The sequence below is a fragment of the Myotis yumanensis genome, unplaced genomic scaffold (assembly GCF_028538775.1).
Source record: "Myotis yumanensis isolate MYYU_CA2020_CCGP unplaced genomic scaffold, mMyoYum1.0.hap1 SCAF_1, whole genome shotgun sequence".
NCBI lineage: Eukaryota > Metazoa > Chordata > Mammalia > Chiroptera > Vespertilionidae > Myotis > Myotis yumanensis.
The window spans coordinates 227,945,978-227,967,662 of NW_027223752.1; the positions used below are offsets into that span (position 1 = coordinate 227,945,978).

A 21,685-nucleotide genomic window follows, 5' to 3' on the forward strand; every position below is an offset into this window, starting at 1 on the left:
ATACCTATACCTATACCTATACCTATACCTATACCTATACCTATACCTATACCATACCTATATCTATATCTATATCTATATCTATATCTATATATTCTTATATATCTAAGGACTGCACTTTAGAAGAACAATGATTTAAGAATCATTTACAGAGATAAAAATACAAATGGCCTGAACTTTTTCTCAAATCTGTTGATTTATGAGTCCTGAAGGTAGAGCTAGAAATGTTCATTTTTAACAGGTGGTTTTATTGAAAAAGTTAAGAACTATTACTATGGTAGGGAAACATTTTGGAAATTCTAAAGTACAGAATTCAAACTAATAGTATCTTCCACCTCACCCCCGCAAAACTTTGCAAACTTTTATATTACTAAGTCACTTTTAACTACTGGCAGTTAAGTGGAACTATAATTAGGAGAAACACATCCAATTTCCCTCCCCCATTTTGTTTTTCTTGCTTAGCTGCCAGAAGAATGAAATGGGGGAGGAAATTGGATTTGTGTTTTTTGTTCCTTTTTTTTTTTTTTTTTAATTCTCCTTGACCTGAGTATATGGAAATTGGCATTCGTTATTGCCAATAGGTAAATCTTTGGGAAATGAAAGCTATTGGGCGGCCTGAAACTTGGGAGCCATTGGTATTGGACTCAGTTAACATGAGCAGAACGACTGAAAGACTGCAAATTAAATTTCCTGATAACTATTGTGTTAGTTTTTTTATTTTTTTAGAAAGTTTAGAATTTGTGAGAGGTAACAACTTTTATCTTAGACTCGTTTACTTTTAAAAAGTTGCTTGAAAACATCCTTAAATTTATTATTTACTCAATGTCCTTTATGTTCAGGATTCTAATAATGAATTTGTAGTCGATATAAATGAAGGGGAATATGTTGCTTCTAAAAGCAGTGTGAAGATTGTGAATGCCAGTTTGTATTGTTTGTGATTGATACCACTGCTGTCTCCTTCGTGTACAGCCCAATTTTTAAGGATGACAAAATCCTTTGGTGTTAGTCTTTCAAGTCCAAGGTGAATAAGCCATAACAACACCTTTAGCTGAGCTAATTCTTCATTGCTTTTTAAAAAATTGTCTTTTTAAAAATCTTCTTGACATGAATATGTGGAAGTCAGCATTTATTATTGCTAGTGGATAAGTCCTTTATATTGATTAACTGTTAATCTATAATACTTATATTAAAGTAAAATAGATAACATTTGTTAATTTTGTTATAGTCAAAATATTTCGTTAAATAATTATAATAGTTTTCTGTTTATGGTGGATTTTCTATTTTTACTTATAGTGTTTGAGTATTTTATATTTTTAAAAATAGAAGAGAAATGTAATCATTCAGCTGATTAATGAATTACTCATCTTTTGACATGCCTTAAGGTATTAGCATTTAAACTTCCACTGCATTTGTAAGAATTTAGTTTAGTGTTGCTTGATCTATTTATGCCAATTTTTTTTAAAAAAATACATTTTATTGATTTTTTACAGAGAGTAAGGGAGAGGGATAGAGAGCTAGAAACATCGATGGGAGAGAAACATCGATCAGCTGCCTCCTGCACACCTCCCACTAGGGATGTGCCCGCAACCAAGGTACATGCCCTTGACTGGAATCGAACCTGGGACCTTTCAGTCTACAGGTCGACGCTCTATCCACTGAGCCAAACCAGTTAGGTCTATTTATGCCAATTTTGATGATGAATTATATTTTTTGTGATGGTTATAATTTAGCAATTCCTGTGTTGCCGGTCAGCTCTAACTTTTATTAACCATGTATAATTTCATTGCCAGTTTTAGAGAAATGGAGCTCAGATATCAAAGATTTTCCCAGCCCAGATCATGGTGACCTAGTCACTTGCATAAGGAGGGGCTTCTCCCAGGCAAATTCGGTTTCATACTGTGTTGGGGGCCTTCAAGACCCCTCACCCCAAGTGCAGACATTTGCTAGAAGGCCTACAGGACTCAGCATATAGTTGCAGTGACAGCTAAGGTGTACTATGGTGATGTAGTAAGGTACACAGCAGTGTCACAGAGAGACCCACGTGCAGGCTCCTCCATGCTCTCTCCCTCCCATGGGGCTCACGCAGAGCCTACTCCTTCTCCAGCCATGAAAAGGCAACACCCTCTAGCAGTGTTTCTGCCCGGGGAAGCCCATTGGAGTCTCAGCACCCAGAATTCTCACTGCTGGTCATGTGGGCACATAAAGTTTCAGACTCCCAGGAAGAAAGCAGGTGTTCTGCATAACCCATCTGTTCGTGCCAGGAGTCTAGCCACAGTGAGCTGCCCTTACCAGCTAACTATTCCCGGGCTCTCTCGGTTCCAAATTCCTAGACTCCACTTGCCACTGAGGGGTCAGTGTTGCAAGCAGGCCTTTCCAGGGACGGCAGTCCTGGCCCTGCCATGGGACTCAGTTCTGAGTATATACTAGCTCTGCTTCTGCAAAAGGCCACATTGTCATTATCCTGGAGAAGGTGCCTCATGGTTATATAAGTCAACAATATTTTAACAGTAATTAAAAACAAACACAAAACTCGTTGTTGCACCATTTTTCTTTTTTGCTGCACAAGATACAATTTCCCTGTGTTTATAGCAACTTTTAGAATATTTTATGAAAATATCCTATTCTGTTATGCTTTTTAAAAAAAACTTGGCTGTTAGCTTTAAACTGTTTAGGCCATGTGAACCTTTAAAAAAGTAATTTGGGTCTTGGGTCTTTATTCTTTTAAAAAAAATATATATTTTTATTGATTTCAGAGGGGAAGAGAGAGGGAGAGAGAGATAGAAACATCAATGATGAGAGAGAATCATTGATCGGCTGCCTCCTGCACGCCCCTCCCTGGGGATCGAGCCCACACCCGGGCATGTGCTCTGATCAGGAATTGAACTGTGACCTCCTGGTTCATAGGTTGGCACTCAACCACTGAGCCACACTGGCTGGACCGGATCTTTAATCTTAAAGGAGTTTTGTTTGTTTCTTCTTCTTGATTTTTCACCTATGATTGTTTGTGGCATGTTCTCTTCCTGGGTTTTCCTCCTCTGTGGCTGTGTGGGTTTCTTACACTGTTTTGCCCTCATGTGCCCAGGTGGCCCAGGACGTTGGCGGGCATCACTGCCTACCTACAGTGCACGCGGAATACCCACGGCAGTGGGATCTATCCAGGGAGCCCACAGGATGAGAGGAAGGCTTGGCGCCGATGTGACCGAGGTGGCTTTTGGGCAGATGACGACTATTCTCGCTGCCAGTATGCGAATGATGTCACTAGAGTCCTTTATATGTTTAACCAGGTAACTAGAAAGCCTGCTGTTTGCTGAGGTTGCTGATAAAGCATGTTGTTCAAATCATATACGTAAGATCTCTTTGTTACCTATGAATAAATCATAAGGACTTGGTGATAATACTTCAGTTGACGGATCTGTTTTTTGGAGTAAGGTCTTGTCTTCTCAACTGGTGAGCAAGGCCCTCTGTGGCGTCACTCTTTCCTGTTACTACCTGACATTGTGCCTTTGTCTGAATACCTTTATCATCTCTGTCCACCAGACAAAATCCCAACCATCCTTCACATCCACCTGGGTAGCCAACTCTTGGATTCCTTCTATCGTCCCTTTGTCACAAGTGACCCCTTGTCATACGTGTACCACTCATGTGTCTTTTCCTGTCTTTACTTCTATCCACCTTTTTTTTTTTATCCTCACCTGAGAATATGTTTTTATTGATCAGAGAGTGAGAGGAAGGGAGAGAGAGGGAAAAAAATCGATGTGATAGAGAAACTGATCGGTTGCCTCCCATGTGCTCCCCAACTGGGATTGAACTTGCAACCCTGCAACCCTTTGGTGTACTGGATGAGGCTCCAACCAACTGAGCCACCCAACCAGGGTTCTATGCATCTTTTTAAACCAAACCAGATTATAAGCACCTGGAAGATAGTTTCTGTTACACATTTTCTTATGATCCTTAGCACCAGTATACCCTTTTTGCAATGATTGGTGCCGAGTCATGTTTAAGTCAATAAATAAATAAATAAATAAATAAATAAATAAATAAATAAATGTAAAAGGTCATTGGCAGTGAGTGCTTGGAGATACAGACAAGTAAGTCGGTGGCTCATACTCCCTTGTGGGGTGGCATTGGTCCTCCCAGCTGGAGTTCTCAGGAAAGGGCTCACTAAGCAATTGGGGTTGCATTTGGGTAGAATTTGGATAAGCAGAGACCAAGAGACAGTGCAGCATGTTTACCTGGTGGAGTTTTATGTATTACATTTCCTTCTAAGTTTTCAAAACATTGCACTCAGGTTTGTTTCCACTAAAATTTCATTTTCTAAAGTTTGAATAAACATGTTAAGGAGGTCATGGTGAGAAAATGATGTAATGTAAATGCATTGCAATGTTGTGAAATGCAAAGAAAAATGCCCAAAATTTCGTTCATCCATTTGCTAAATGCTTCTTCTTATCTTTTCGATGTAGATGCCTCTCAATATTACCAACGCTGTGGCCACAGCCAGGCAGTTACTGGCTTACACCGTGGAAGCAGCCAACTTTTCTGACAAGATGGATGTCATATTTGTGGCTGAAATGATAGAAAAATTTGGAAGATTTACCAAAGAGGAAAAATCAAAAGAGGTATTTTTCTAGTTCTAAGTTGTTAGCCAGTCAACAAGTGGTCACGTGATAGACTTGAATCTTTTTTAACACCTGATTATGTTGGCTGTATTTGAACTAAATAAATACACTTCCCGTGTTGAAAATTGTCATTGAGAAACTTACTCTCTGTTAGTGACCTTTCGTTGGGAGGACTGGAGGTGAGCGGTCAGTTCTTGGAAGCAAAGGGATGTGATAGAGCGTAACCTTCCTGTGAGAAGGAAGCTTTGCTCTACATGATATCCTTTAGGGTTAGCCAGGGCTGCCTGTGGCTGGCTTTCCAGATTTTTCTTCCCCACACAGCCCCCTCTGTTCCTTCTTCTGCGTAAGCTGTAGTCACCCAGATTGTGTGTTAAGTTGCTTAATTCCTTTGGTAATGTCCTGGAGAAATGCAAGACTGTCCTAGGGACTTGCTTGAAATTTCAAATTATTGGAATAGGCACATTATGAAAATTCCGTGGCTTTGAAAATGAGTGCATTTTAATGGGACCATATTAAAACTATGATATGCTTGTCCACATGGTATCCTGTAGGGGAAACCATTGACTGCAGCAGTTTTCAGAATGAATGAGCAGCAAATCATGCTTTGAATGAATTTGAAGATGCACATTTAAGTTTCCAGCTACACAGGAACTTTATATAGACTGAGACTGTTTCATTTTTTAAAAATATGTTTTTTGTTCATTTTAGAAAGAGTGGAAGAGAGAGTGAAAGAAATATAGAAATACCCCCTGACTGCGAATAGAACTGTGACTTCTTGGTTCATGGGATGGGACTCATCCAACTGAGCCACACTGGCCGGGCATATATACTGTTTCTTTTTTGATGGAACCATGAATTTTAGAAGTAGAATAAACCTAGATCAAGTCATAAACTGAAGCCCAAAGAAAATAAAATCATTTAGCCAAGGTTATCCAGCTAGGGTAGAGCAGGGGTGTAAACAGATGCCAGAGCCTTGCTATCTAATCCAGAAGTTTCCTGCAGGTTCACCTTTACTTTCTAGCACAATGTTGCCCTGTCCTAATATTCCAGAAGTACTCAGCAATCTACACAGTGTACTCAGTGGTAGGGAAAATACTGTGCTAAACAAAGTCTATGTGTGGGCCCCTCAGATTCATATATATTGAAAGATTAAAAAAAAAAAATAAGCCTTGTTTTCCTAAATCATTTAAGCAAGGAAAATTTTTGGTAGAATATCTATTAATATCTTGCATTTTGGAGATAAGTTTTGAAAATTCAGCCCCAGGTCATCGGGCGCTCTACTGGATATGATGTAGCTATTAAAGGATTGAAAATAGCTCAGCCAGCATGGCTCAGTGGTTGAGCATCTACCTATGAACCAGGAGGTCACGGTTTTATTCCTGGTCAGAGCACATGCCTGGGTTTTGGGCTCGATCCCCAGTAGGAGGCATGCAGGAGGTAGCCAATCAGTGATTCTCTTACCATGGATGCTTGTATCTCTCTCCTTCCTTCCTCTCTGAAATCAATAAATCCTAAAAAATAGGAGCGGGGGGAGGGGGGGAGGAACATAGATATGTGTGTGTAAATGGGACTTGGGTAAACGTTTCAGTGTTGTTATCTGAACTTCAGACCACAGTTTTGTAGTGAACTGTCCTGCACTTTGATTGTGCCTCTGGGCCACAGCCTGCTGCCTGTGTGAGTTTTCTCAGCCCTGGGAGAAGCTGCCTGGCTCTGGCCTGTGGTAATACTGCTCTCCATTCTTGATTATAATCACAGTTTAGCTGTCCACATGATTACGAGCCATTCATGGAAGTGGGATGTTTCCAGTCCCTGGAGTAATTGGAATGACATTTGCAATCTGGACATTGAAAAAGATTTTGCCATCATATATATGTATTCTCATGCCTCTCTGTTTTGATGCCAGGGACTTTGGCTCACCTCCCCGCTCCTGAAGAGCAGTGCGGTGCCCAAAGGTGTGCGTTTCACCGTGTTTGCCCATGTGTGGTGGGAATGGTCTGCCGCTTTGGAATGTGCATAGGGGAAAGTGTCCTGTTGATGACAGAAAGTGAATTTTGTATCATGAGTTATTAATTAACCGAGGGCCCTTTATTTTTAAAATGGGGATGACGCTTGCCCTGCTTAACTTCAAAATGTGTGCACACAAGTGAGAAAATACAGGTGAAACTATTTTGTGCAATAGTTGCAAAGCTAGGATGTGATTTTGTAGGTTTCGGAAATTTAACATTCTTATGATCTCAGAAGATAAGAGTGAGGATCTTTCTAAAAAAAAATCATCAGAATGCTTTAGTGACTTGAAAACCTTGGTTTGATGTAGATTCCTGTCACTTTCACTGGTTGGCCTGGGAGGTAAAGATTGAATTATCTTTGAAAACAAATGATGTAGATAGGAGAAACAGGAACAATATTCAGAATTGAATAACTGAGGTATAAAGGTACTATTATTACTCATGGTGCATTGACAGACATCCTACCTGATTCTTTGGAAAGTTAAACTGAAGGCTGTAGCTTTCACTGTTTATTAGTCTAATAAAATGAAATTATGAGGGTTAAGGGAGGCACCATTTTAAGTTAATTACAAAAGCGTAAAATTATACTAAGGTATCCTAAAATGCATATGGCTTAAATTGGACAAATAAATTGTTTTTTGGTTTATATCCAAAAAGTTGCTCTGCTCTGCATAATTTCACAGCTGAAATATTGTGAGGCAGTTGCCTTTGTAACCTGGGATTGGATCTGGCCGACCCAAGCCGGTGCTCTGTGGTGAGGGCGGATACTAAACACTACCAAACGGCCAGGTCCACGTGGTGTGTTCAGTGGGGTCTTTTAAAAACAGTTGAAGGCTGCCTGTCAGGCAGAGAAGCATCTGTTCCATGTTTAGGAGTGTAATGAAAGCATCACGTGCCCATTTCAGAAGATGAGAAGGTAGGAGAGATTACTCTGGTTGTGTGGTGGTCCCTTTCCTGTGCTCTAGTTCCAAAGTGGAAGTGAGGCAGCTCCTAGTGCTAGTTTACTACGCAGCTTGTTGGACACATGTTTATGCACAGGTTTAAAAAATGTAAAGTCTTTTATTTATTCATTTTAAAACATAGTCACTTCTGTATCAGCTGTTGTGTTTTCTTTTTACTATTTTCAATTTTTTTTTTCTTCTTGATCTTGCTTGTCAGACTTTTTTTATATTGTTCAGCTTTGCAGAGACCCAGCTGCTGGCTTTGTGATCCTTTTCAGAGCACTGTCTTGCAAACTTCAACCTGCCTCTGTGTCACCTGGAGGGTTTGTCAAGCAAAATTTACATATCTAGTTAAGTTCCAGGCGATGCTGGACAGCATGTCTCTGAGAAAGGCACAGGCTTTGACAACCACTATTATGTGTTCACTAGAGGCCCAGTGCATGAAATTCATACACGGGTGGAGTCCCTAGACCTGGCTAGTGATCAGGGCCTATCGGGGCCATCTCGCCCAGTCCCCATTAGGGTCAGGCCAGCCAGGGTCTGGGGGCCTGCCAGCTGCCGGATAAGGCCTGCTGGATGGGGGGAGGGACCGAGGGAGGTTTTCTGGCTGTGGGATGGGACAAGGAGGTTGGCTAGCCATGGGAGGTTGGCTGTGGGAGTGCACTGACCACCAGGGGGCAGCTTCTGCACTGAATGTCTGCCCCCTGGTGGTCAGTGTGCGTCATAGCGACCGGTCGTTCAGTTGTAATGGTCACTTAGGCTTTTATATACATAGATGTTCTCTACTTTTTTGTTTAACATTTTTTCCTTTGGGTCTAACCTTTTGAAAAGTTTTTAGAAACTTTTTATTGGAACATTCTAAAAGTATAGGAGACATAATACCTTTCACCTTCAACAATTTTCAGTATTTACCAGATATATTCCTTTCATCCATTCATTTCCTTTGCCCTCCATCCCTCTCTCCTTTTTCCTCTTCCTCCCTGTTTGTTCATTCCTTCCTTCCTTTCTTTCTCTCCTCCACCCTTTCTCTTTCTTTCTCAATGCTGCATCATTTAATAGTGAATTCTGGTTGTCATATTTTATCCATAATTTTTCTACAATATAAGGAATTTTAAAATGGAACCATATTATTATGTCACCAAAATGGGTTCTAAGTCCTTAATATCATGAAATATCTAGTCCATGTTCAGTTTTCCTTAATTATGTTTTTTATTGATTGATTTGAGGGACAGACAGACAGACATTGATTTGTTGTTCCACTTATTTATGCATTCATTGGTTGCTTCTTGTATGTGCCCTGGATGGGTATCAAACCCACAGCCTTGGAGTATCCATCTGGATGATGCTCTAACCAACTGAGCTACCCTGCCAGGTTTATGGTTTTTGAAAAATTTAGACCTTATGTCTGGTTATCTTATGGAATTCATCCATATAATTTTGCAGTTGGTATGTGGGATTTTGTTTTTTTTAGACAGATAATTATATCACCAGCAAATAACAATTAGTTTTTCTAACTGTTCCTGTATTAAATGTTTATTTTTGCTTTTTTCCGGTTATACATTGGTGAGGACCTCAGAACAATGTTGATTAGTGTTGGTGATACAGGATATTAATGATAATGGTCTAATTTATCATTATTAATAAGTGTGATATGTTTGCTTTTGCCAAGTGCCTGGGGACAATACCAGGGTAATCGGTCGGTCGCTTTGAAATTAGTTCTCAGCTAGAGGTTTTTCCGACCATGGAAGTCCTATGAAATCTGACCTCAGACCTGTGAGAAGGTCAACTTGTGTTGATAAGGTGTGAGGGAGGACAACTTACTCCTTCTACCTTGAACCAAGATCAAGTTTCAAGTTCCTTGCCGTCCTTCGTCTGTGAGGCTGATTTGGTGCTGGTGTGCCCTGACCCTGGAGGTGTCTCTTTGGTTATCAGCTTCATCACTGGTCTGCTCCTGTGAGGCCTGTTGGGGGGTGGGGGGACGTTCCTCTGCCCCCCTTGTGGATGTCAAGGCATAGTCCAAGTACAGTCCATGGGGACAGAGTTCACCCACAGAACTCCCAGTCCCGCTGTTGTTTTGTTCTTGGCCTCTGGAGGAGTCTTTGTTTTCTGCTTGGTCAGTGGTAAGTAGAAAAAGACAACTCTTTTCCCTTCAGCGGTTTTCTCTTTTAGCAGAATTGTCCAGAGTACTCATCTCTCTATTATTCCAGAAAGGGAGATGCATATACATTTTTGTAATCAGAAAACACAGTATCTGCTTGCACTGGGAGGATTGGAGGAATCTTAAGCTTTTCCATGTGTGGTTAAGGTGTGGCTGAGGTGGGTGTCCATTGCATCCTGCCTCTCTGGACGAGTGTACCTCCCATGTTCCTAGAATCTGTCATAAAAGCAACTTCGTCTACCTGGACCCAATGTTCACCTTTCTCTTGGTAACTGAAAAGATACCTTTATCGCCTTGACTGGAAACATATCAAGAATCACCTTTTCCCCAGTCACAGCAGCTCTGCCCTTGATGCATATTTTTTACTTGTCTCTGTCTCTTTTTCTTCTCTTAAGTCTGTATTTCCCACTCTTTATTTATGTGCTCTTAATTAAAAATAGTTATTTTTAAAATTTTGCTGGGCTACCTCAAATCCTTTCTGAAAGGTAATGAAGAATAAATGCAGCATTATTCTCAGCATCTTTCCTCTCTTCCTTTCTCATCTGTTTCTCCGGGTCCATCATCATCATCACCATCACCACCTCTGTACCACAGTAGAACCAGAGTTTTAATATGTGCCATGGGTCCTGATGGTTATCTCAAGGAGACCTTCTATTGAATATTGACAGCTTAACTAAGCCGGAGGCCAGTAATGGGATCCCAAGACATGCAGGTCACTGGAGCTAGCTAACAGTGACATAAATACGCTTTTACAACTTGACTTGAACTAGATAGCTGTTTCTTCTTTAAAATCAATCAGGGTAATGACGTTCTTTAAGTTAAGCATCATCTCAGTAATATACTTAATTCATACCTAGGAGAAAATCCTGAAGAATACTTGAACTTTAATAACAACATCAGCTGCTGTTACTATTATTTAATCCAGTTTGGGCTACTTGTCGGTTCCTGTAGTTCTCATTTCTATCTTAACTGTACCCAAACAACTGCCTCACTTGCTGCCTCATCCACACTCTGCCTGTAATTCTTGCTTTTCTGGTGATTAGAATCAACAAGAGTGCCCCCTGCTGCTTTCTGCTTGAAAGAGAAAAAGTGTGGAGAGAAGTCCAGAGGGATCTAGATTCCTTGGTTTTTCTAAAAAAATAAGGGGGGGGGGCATGAATTATTTAATAAAGATATTTACCTTTTGTTATATTTTTTCTTTTACTTTACTATAGAATGAGATGTTCCAAGCACTTTTCATAGGATTTCCAGCCTCATTTTACAAATGAGCAAACTGAGTCTTGGAGAGGCTAATAATTTGCTCTTGGGCATCTAACTTGAGACAGAATTGAAATCTTAACCCAGGAGAATTTAACTCCCAGAGACATAAATATTCTGCCTTCACTGTTATCTTATTCTCCTACTACATTGAAATGAAATATCATTACGTTTAGTTTATGTAGTTATCCTCTGTGTTTCATATGCTACCACATCAAATTCATGAAATTTACTGATGATTTTTATCTCATTCGGATCAGAATTCCAAACATATACTATACAAGGGTGGGCAAAGCAAGTTTACAGCTGCGAGTAGGCGAAACACAGAGTTTACCCGGCTCTTGTAATCATCATAACCTGCATGTGTTTTTCCATACGAACAACTGTGAACCTCCTTTTGCTCAGCCCTTGTATCGAGAAGAACAAGAACTATTTCTGTCTCTTAAAACAGATGACATTTAATGTTTCATTGTTATTAATGTGGCATTTTCATCCTTTGGCCTTTATCTGTGATAGAGTGCGTTCCCCTGCATTTTCATCTGATCCCGGCCGTTGAGTGTGACAGGTGGGAGAGCATGTGCGTGAGGCCTTCTGACCCTGCTGTGGCTGCAGTGGCCGTCGGGGAATGGGGTAAAGGGGAAGTACAATGCTTTCTCATGCCAGCTGTGGGTTTGAAGCTCTCTGTGTGTCAGATTTCAAGAATACTTTTTACTCCAGTGTAATGTTTTATGCACTGCTCTCCCTTTTGTGCCCTTTTTGCCGCTGTGGAGGATTCAGAACTGCTTCTGTAACCCAGCCACACACGCCTACAGCATTTTATCATCCCCTACGCTCGGGAAGATGTTGGCATCATTTCCTCTCCCTTAGTTCTTTGCCATTTAGGATGCAACAATGAAGAACATAGGTTTTTCTCAACTTAAGGCAGTCACTCGAGTTAACTGCATACCTTCTTAGAGATATTTCTTGTCTTACAATTATTAACACATTAAATTCCATTACTGGCATTATCAGGTGAGCCATAGCAGTGGTTTTTGATCTTATAATAATCACTAGAGGCCCAGTGCAAAAATATTTGTGCACTCGGGAGGGTCCCTCAGCCCAGCCTGTGCCCTCTCGCAGTCTGGGACCCCTCGGGGGATGTCCATCTGCTGGCTTAGGCCCGCTCCGAAGGGGACCAGGCCTAAGCTGGCAGTCAGACATCCCTCTGGCAGCCCAGGAGCCCTCAGGGGATGTCCACTTGCCAGCGGGGAGCAGGCCTAAGCTGCAGTCAAACATCCTTAGTGCTGCTGAGGAGGCGGGAGAGGCTCCCACCACCACCGCTGTACTGGCAGCCATCAGCCTGGCTTGTGGCTGAGCAGAGCTCCCCCTGTGGGAGCACACTGACCACCAGGGGGCAGCTCCTGCATTGAGCGTCTATCCCCTGGTGGTCAGTGTGTGTCATAGTGACCAGTGATTCCCAGTTGCTCTGCTGTTAGGGTCAATTTGCATATTACCCTTTTGTTATATAGGATAGAGGTCTGGTGCATGGGTGGGGGCTGGCTGGTTTGCCCTGAAGGGTGTCCCGGATCAGGGTGGGGGTCCTGCAGGGGTGCCTGGCCAGCCTGGGTGAGGGGCTGATGGCTGTTTGCAGGCTGGCCACAGCCCCCAGCCACCCAAGCTCCCAGTGGAGGCTGGCTGGAAGCAGGTATCTGGGATTTATTTAGCTTCTATAATTGAAACTTTGTTGCGTTTTGCAGAGGCCAGAGCAGGTGGGAAGCTTGGCTTCCTCCATCACGGGGGCAACCAAGCCTCCTGCTTGCTCCAGCTCCATAGCTGCCGGCCGCCATCTTGGTTGGGTTGATTTGCATATAGTCACTCTGATTGGCTGGTGGGCATGGCTTGGGCGTAGTGAAGGTAGGGTCAATTAGCATCTTTGTATTTTATTAGTGTAGATAGCTTTTCAGTAGCCAGCAGGCCTCATGTTAGATCATCATAAAGTTTGTACATTTAAAACTTTTAAAACATATAAAACAAGAAGTCTGTCATTGTGAGAATCCATTAACACTTCCTTAGAGTAGAACTAGTATTTTCCTGTGGTTTTTCTTTCAAGTTTTTGCAGTCAATGGGGATTTATTTCATAAGAGTCAGAGAGCCTCTTTACCACATCATCTCTTTTATCCTATTTATTTTTGTATGAAAATTTGATATAATAGTAAGTAAAAATAATCGAAAAAAACTTAGCCAAAATGTTCCAGCTACTCTGAATTTCCATTGAGAGATGGTAGATATTATTATAAGCAACTGATCTGCTACATAAACAGCTGATCTGCATATTCAGTAATTGACATATTGGAGTCCCTGCCCTTCTTCATAACTTCAGAAATAAGGGCTTCTGCTAGAATTAAATTCACCTCACACCTGTTTAGTGGGAATCAGTGCTGGGGATGCTAATGGTCCATGAATTGTGCAAACAGGCTCAGGATTCTGCAAAGCCTCAGTATTGGCTCTTCATTTTCTGTCAGTTGATGCTGTTAATTTCTTGAGTTTTGGGAAACTACCCTTTGAGAATGTGTGAGTCCATTAAAACAGGATGCTTGAATTAAATTCCATTACTCTTCATCTTATATTACTCTGCTTATTTCCTTCATTGCAGTTGTAATCTAAACGCTTTTTTGTTGTTGTTGTTGTTGCTGTTAATCCTCACCAGAGGATATTTTTTCCCATTGATTTTTAGAGAGAATGGAAGGGAGAGAGAGAGAGACTGAGAGCGAGAAACATTGACTGGTTGACTCCTGCACACACCCTGACAGGGGGCCAGGGATTGAGCCTGTGTGTGAGATACACTGGAATTGAACCTGTGACCCCTCAGTCAGAGGGCTGAGACTCTAACCACTGAGAAAACTGGCTAGGGCCTAGAGCACTTTTGAAGAATGTACTTATTTCATGTTTTCTTCACTAGATTATAAGTGTGTTTCTTTCACTTCTCTGTCTCCATTCCTCAGGACAGTGTCCAGCTCACCTTGGTCCTCAGTAAATATTTAGTCAGTGAGCAAATGAATATTGTATTGCTATTGGCTTTTACACCAGGGGTTAGACTCCTCGTGAACAAGGCTATAAATATAAGTAGGACATTGAGTTGCCCCTGCCCTTGGGGCATTTACATTGAAAGTAAAATAAGGACAGATCGTGATACACTCTGTGCAGGGCAGTGCGAGGCCAGTGAAGTATTTTTTTAATTGCATGGGTCCAGGATGAGGAGGAAGAGGCAGTTTAGCTGGACACATGGGTCCCGTTTGCATATGGACAGACTTAAAAATGCGCCCTTCCTAGCACTTCTTCCAGAGTCTGTGATCTTCAAAGAGAGCCTGTATTGGGATTCCAGTGTTAGAAACAGGAGCAGTAAAGTTCCAAGGAGAGCTCACACTTGCTGAGTGTTTGCAGTGTGCCGGGCGTGGTCTTGAGAGCCTTATGTGTATCATCGGGACTTAATCTTCACAACATTCAGGGCAGACAGGAGTGTTATTGCCCCCCTTATTCACAAAAGGAGGGTACTGGAGGTTAAGTGGCCAGCACAGGATGAGGAGGAAGAGGCAGTTTAGCTGGACACATGGGCCCCGTTTGCATATGGACAGACTTGAAAATGCGCCCTTCCTTGCTCCCGGGTTTGGTGTCGGGTGTATTTCCTCAGGCCTGTCTTTGTGAAGTGGACTCTGGGTGGGATAGACTGAATTTGTTCCAAACCCATAATGATACATCCTGGGAAGAGTGGTGGGTGCAGAAGGGGTTGGAAGGCTCCCCTGGGATCCTCTGCGATGATCAAAAGACATTCGCAAGCAGCGTTGGCTTTCTGGCTCAGCTTCGGGGCCTCACACCTTTGATGCTTGTGTCTTGATTAAAGAGCCAGCCGGCTTCTAACTCCTCTGATTCCACCCCCGGGAGTGTTTTTGCTGTTCTCTCTGCCATAGATCTCCCTCTCAGGAACATTTTGCTCAATACCAGCCCCCCTGGACACCGGTATGTCTCATTAGCCCTGCACCTCCAATGCATTCTCTGACATGGGGCATGCAAGTCAGCAGTAGTCAGTGGACATTCACCGGCATTGCCTGACAGATGCTTATATCTGTAAGTTATGAACCGAGTGAATAGAAAGAATCCACTAACTCAATAAAGCAAGTAATGCAAAAGTGTGCACGTGTTCGGATCCAGTTATTTCATGGAATTGGGAAAGGGAAGGATGAGTTCATTCGAGGTAGAGGAAGCTACTTGTGCGAGGACACACTCCATGGCCCAGTGTAGGCGGGAACTTCCTGTGGTTGGACATGACTAGGGTTTTGAACATGACCAGAAACTAAAAAGCTAGACAGTGGATGTTTCTTCATAATATTACTAAGCTAACACTCACACACACACACACAAAAATGTTTCTAAATGGTTTCCCAGAGTTTAGATCTTTTTTTAAAAGTATATTTTTATTGATTTTACAGAGAAGAAGGGAGAGGGATAGTTAGAGACATCGATGAGAGAGAAACATCAATCAGCTGCCTCCTGCACACCCCCTACTGGGGATGTGCCCGCAACCAAGGTACATGCCCTTGACCGGAATCGAATCTGGGACCCTTGAGTCTGCAGGCCAACACTCTCTCCACTGAGCCAAACCAGTTAGGGCAAGTTTAGATCTTTTTATTTGTGGATCATGTGATGTCTTTTCCTTCCTCTTGATTAATTTGTCTCTCCTCCCACCCCCTCAATTTGAATGACACATGTCAATCTTTTCACCAATGATTTGGTGGTCACGTAGTTACCCTGTTTTGACTTAACTATCACCAATGGTCATAATCGAATGTGCTATTCTTTTTTTAAAAAATATATTTTATTGATTTTTTACAGAGAGGAAGGGAGAGGGAGAGTTAGAAACATCAGTGAGAGAGAAGCATCGATCAGCTGCCTCCTGCACATCCCCTACTGGGGATGTGTTTGCAACCAAGGTACATGCCCTTGACCAGAATCGAACCTGGGACCTTTCAGTCTGCAGGCCAGCGCTCTATCCACTGAGCCAAACTGGTCAGGGCTGACTGTGCTATTCTTACTTGAAGAGGTTTTAATGGGAAATAAGTACAGAGCCTGTTGGGTTGTCACTGGGAAATTTAGACTCCAGACCCATCTTGGTTTCTCAGGAGGATTTGGATGATGTAAAACAGCTTGTTAAGATGTTTCTTTTCTCTCCTGCTTGCCTGCCAGCTAGGGGATGTGATGGTCGACATTGCAAGCAACATCATGCTGGCCGATGAGCGAGTCCTGTGGCTGGCACAGAGGGAGGCGAAAGCCTGCAGCAGGGTGGTGCAGTGCCTGCAGCGGATCGCCACGTACCGCCTGGCAAACGGAGCTCACGTGTATTCAACAGTAAGCGCAACGTGATTCTGGAATTCCATTCTGGAAAGTCCTATGCTTTACAGGAAATTTTTTATCAGGGGACTTTGTCCACATGTGGTACTTAGAATGGTGCCTTGCCTAGGAGTAGGCATGCACTTAACCACCTTAAAAGTGAAAGAGACTCTGCATTGTCCTTTGGCTCTACGGTCAATTCTGTCACCTTCCTGGGAGTGGAAGACTGGTCACTTCGTGTGCCCTCTCTGCGTGGTTCTGAGATGGGAGTGATGCTGGCAGGCCCCCCAGAAGGGGGATGGCAGCTGTAGTATCCACATGGCCTGCATTTGGCAGACCCCTGAGTTCAGTCTCACTCTTGAAGTTCTTAAAATTATTGGGCAGGTGCTGTCTTTTTCAGGTGATTTTCTGGCTTAATTTGAACATCTGTTCAGCTACAACTATTTAGACAACCACTCCCCTTCCTTTTTTTTTTTTTTGCTTTTTTTTTTTGATTGAATTTATTGGGGTGGCATTGGTTAATGAAATTCTTTTAATTTTTTGAGTTAACTCTGTACCGCTTTCTGTATACTGTATTGTGTGTTCACCACCCCAAGTCAAGTCTCCTTCCATCACCTTTTATCCCCCCTTTACCTTCTTCTACCTCCCCCACCCTCCTTTCCCTCTGCTAATCCCCCTACTGTTGACTGTCTATGAGGTTTTGTTTGTTTGTTTGTTTGCTAAATCCCATAGGTTTTTCACCCAACCCCTAACCCTTCTCCCCTCTGTCAGCTGTCAGTTTGTTCTCAGTATCGTCAGTCTGTTTCTGTTTTGTTTGTTAGTTTATTTTTTCATTAGATTCCACATAGAAGTGAAATCATGTGGTACTTGTCTTTCTCTGACTGGCTTATTTCACTTAGCATAATACCCTCCAGGTCTATCCATGTTGTTGTAAAAAGTAAGATTTTCCTCCTTTTTACAGCTGGGTAGTATTCCATTGTGTAAATGTACCACAGCTTTTATTACCCACTCATTACTGATACTTGATCTGCTCCCAAATTTTGGCTATTGTAAATAATGCTGTAATGAACATAGGGGTGTATATATTCTTTGAAATTAAAGTTTTGGGTTTCTTCAGGTATATTCCCAGAAGTGGAATTGCTGGATCATAAAACAGTTTTATTTTTAATTTTTTGAGGTAACTCCATACCGCTTTCCATAGTGTCTGCTCCAATCTGCATTCCCACCAACAATGCATTAGGGTTCCCTTTTCTGCACATCCTTGCCAACAGGTGTTTATTGATTTATTGATGATAGCCATCAATAAAAGTATGGGTTTATTTCTGGACTCTTGTTATATGTCTGTTTTTATGCCAGTACCATGCTGTTTTGATTACTATGGCCTTGTAGTATAGTTTGATATCAGGTGGTGTGATTCCTCTAACTTTGTTCTTCTTTCTCAAGATTGCTATGGCTATTCTGTATCTTTTGTGGTTCCATATAAATTTTTGGAATATTTGTTATAGTTCTGTGAATAGGAATTGCATTGAATCTATAGATTGCTTTAGGTAGGATGGTCATTTTACTGATCCTAAATCTTTCTATCTATGAACACAGTATGTGCTTCCACTTATTTATAGCTTCTCCAGTGTCTTTCTTCAGTGTCTTATAATTTTCTGACAACATGTCCATATTTTACATCCTTGTTTAAATTTATTCCGAGGTATTTTTTTTTTAAATTCAGTTATAAATGGGTTTGTTTTCTTAGTTTCCCTTTCTGATAGTGCAGTATTGGTGTATATAATTTTAACTGATTTCTGGACATTTATTTTGTATCCTGTTACTTTACTGAATTTACTTATCAGTTCTAGTTGTTTATTGGAATCTTAAGGTGCCCATGTAGACAGTATAATGACAGAAGCACCTTTGGAGTGAGCCTGTGTAACATTTTTATCTGTGAAACCTAATGCAAAGAATTAACTAGATCACCCTGTAAAAGCAAGAAGTGATGACTATGGCATGAAGTGCTGAACAAGGGGACTTTTAAGTGTATCTCCTAAGCCCCTATTGCTCTTCCTGTACTGCGATCATTAACAGGGGCCGACCCATATCTCTCGATTTTATAAGACATTTCATTTCAGCCTACTGTTTTCAGCAAAGCGCTCTTAAAATAAATTATTTTTAATTGACTTTGGATTTATGTCTGATCCTCCCCACTTGATGACTTATTCTTTTCCTCTTCATCGGTATCTTTCTACTTTGGGCTTTTGTTTCCAGCGTCTTTTACGGCGTGTGTCCTGTCCAGTTCTGCCATCTGATTTTGTACAGTGTCTTTGTTCAGTAAGAATCCGAGTGTTCTCTTTTAATTTACAGTGTTTTGCATTTGAAATTTCTTTGCATGTGCTTTTTTTCCATATTATAAATCTTTTATAACCCCTGTTTGGTTGACTTTTGAAGTATTCACCCAATATTGCTCTGGAAGCTTATGTCATCAAGGCGACTGGCTTCACTGGGATGACATGCACCGTGTTCCAGAAAGTGGCAGCTTCGGACCGCACAGGCCTTTCTGACTATGGGAGGCGGGACCCCGACGGAGGCCTGGACAAGCAGCTGAGCTTCAAGTGCAACGTTTCCAATACATTTTCAAGTCTGGCACTGAAGGTACGTTATCACCTGTAAGTGTTTCAGGCCCTTTCCCATTAGATAAGAATACTCAAAAGGGTTTGCACTGCAAAATGACCTTATTAGAAGTTATTTGTGGGGAGGGAGTATTGGTATTACTTTTGCTGTTGTTGTAAAATAAATTCAGACCAGGAAGGGATACATGATAACTTTCTAGAGCCCAAGCATTTTCGCCCCTTGTACTCCTTGCTCCACACAAAAATATCAAAGTTGAATCTTTTACAACTGCAGTGGTTGAAAGATGAATATATTAATATTACATACTAAAACATTTTCTTTGACCTTACATTTCTTTTTTATTGCTCCTGATTTTAAAGACATGAAAGTATCATGTGCTTTTGGCTTTGGGCCCACTGGATCTAATGGGAAATCAGCCTCGAGACAAGGCAGTTAACCAGGCAACCTGTATATCAAGATTTTTGGCAAAGAAGTCCAACGTGATATGTCTTGAGAAAATGTGTGGCTTTTTGCAGCAAGAAAAATCAAAAGCGTTTTTATTGATTTTTTTTTTTTAATTTGGGGTTTAGATGTGTTTCATTAAAACTACATTGAAGCAAATACTAGAGGTCCCTAATGGGACCACATTTTTTTTCATTTAGCTTGGTGTGGCCATGTGTGACTGTGTTCTCTGTAGATGTTAATTACTAAGTACTTTCTTTGGCTTGTTTCTGAAGTGCAGGTCACAGACAGTATTGCAGTCACTTAGGTGGCTGCATAGTAATTGATCACAAAGGTGTTAGGTGTTGATGCATTATAGCCACTCAATAAATATTGAATGGGTGAGTGAATGAATGAAAGAATGAAGAGTTCATGTATTTTGTCATACCTTACCCTGGTGACCTGCACAGGGCAAGCTAGTTTGCTAAATTCAGAAACAGCCCAATTCCCCCACCACTGACACGTTCTCAACTAGGTCAGGATGGCTGATGATCATCTATGTCCTTGATGTTGAATACTCAGAGGGAAGTTGTCATGATGCATGTGTGCTTCTGGGCTCTGTGAGCATGCGTGATGTACCCAGCAATATTGCTGCAGGCCTGCTCCCTGCCTATTGCATTTTTTATTGGTAAGAAAAACCACAAAAGGAATAGAAACAGCATTGCACACAAGCCCATGAGAGAAAGGGGTGTGTCCTTGAGGAGCACTTACAATTGAGGAGTTCTTCCATCCGAGGAGATCATCGTTGGTAAAAAGAGGTAAAAAAATGACAAAACCCTATATATTGCATCAATTACACAATCTACCCCTCTGGGTAAGAAAAGTTTCTACTTGCTAAAGTAGAAAGCTTTAAGTGAGCTTTCAATTGTGTCAATTTTATACTATTCTACCCTTTTATGATCATTTTGTGTCCAGAAACCAAGAACACATTCCACTATTATTCAAGCGTCATACATGGACATGATTCAAACTGAGTAAAAGAGGAATGTATCCTTTGTGACACAGAATGAGTTTAATGTCGGCAGCTCAAAATGTTTTAGCACTTTAACAGAAAACTTTGCATTTAGTTTGCTAAATTCAGAAACTTTATACCAGGACAATTTATATTCATTGTGCCTGTGCTCCCCCCCCCACCCCCCCGAATGCTTTGAATATAGCAGTAGATAACTCAAACATCCAATAATTGATTATATTGCCCTTCAGTGAGAAAATATGCTAGCATATGCAGTTAAATCCATAAAAACGCAGTCCTTAGCAGTGTCGGAGCCGTCCTTGATTGCTTTCTACATGTTTCTTGAATCTCTGTCCTTCTCCATTTACTAAGCATCACAGCCTGGTTTAGATGGACTCCTATCCTGTGTTGCCCAAACCATTGTGACCTATTTTAATCTTTGTGTCTCCAGACTGTTCCTTACAAATTGATCCCTACCTGGCTGGTGTAGCTCCATGGTTGAGCATGGACCCATGAACCAGGAGGCCAAGATTTGATTCCTGATCAGGGCACATGCTCGGGTTGCACGCTCGATCCCCAGTAGGGGGGTGTGCAGGAGACAGCCAATCAGTGATTCTCTCTCATCATTGATGTTTCTCTCCCTCTCCCTTCCTCTCTCTGGAATCAATTAAAATACATTTTTAAAAAATTTATCCTTCTCATACAGATTAGTCTACGTAGGACTGCTGTTTGGCCAACAAGTGCCAATACAACTGTGCCAGGTAGTATAGTATTGAAATGCTTCCTTACCTTTGGCACCCAGCTGCTGCCACAGCCCATGAGTGCCCGCTCAGCCCTGCTGATCCTGCAGGGACACCACCCAGATCTGCGTGGTGTCTGTAGAGCAGAGGGCGTCTCGGAGACTCCTCCCTCTGCAGAGGTTGTTCTGATGGTCATTTTGTGCATCATGTCAGGGTGTTCATATTGTGAACATTATCCTAAATCTTTCCAACATGGAAATGACCTTGTACCCCCCTGGTAGATACTTCCTGTCTCTCTGGACCTTGGCTTTTGTGTGGCTTCATCATTTGGCAGTTATTCCTTCGCTGCATATCTCTTCCTACCTCCTCATCCTTTTGTCCAGTAACAGCAAACTGCCCATGGCTCCGCTGCCAACCACTGGCCCTTCTCAGGCCAGGCTCAGGCTAATTCTGCTGCTGGAATTTCCTCCTCCTCTCCTTCCCTCCCCAGTTCCCTGGTTGTGTGTTAACACCAGTAGACATGTGACCTTCACAAAGTCTTAGCTAATTCCATCC

The 21,685-nt window shown here is 41.8% G+C and overlaps 1 protein-coding gene across 1 annotated transcript in view; it reads left to right on the forward strand.

The window, feature by feature from the left end:
* ADGRA3 (adhesion G protein-coupled receptor A3) overlaps positions 1-21,685 on the forward strand; it is a 110,261-nt gene that overhangs the window by 56,855 nt on the left and 31,721 nt on the right. Inside the window, exons 9-12 of the mRNA XM_070398665.1 lie at positions 3,083-3,284; positions 4,461-4,616; positions 16,196-16,357; positions 18,776-18,979. Coding sequence (XP_070254766.1) covers positions 3,083-3,284; positions 4,461-4,616; positions 16,196-16,357; positions 18,776-18,979 — 724 coding nt within the window. The remainder of the gene's footprint in view (positions 1-3,082; positions 3,285-4,460; positions 4,617-16,195; positions 16,358-18,775; positions 18,980-21,685) is intronic.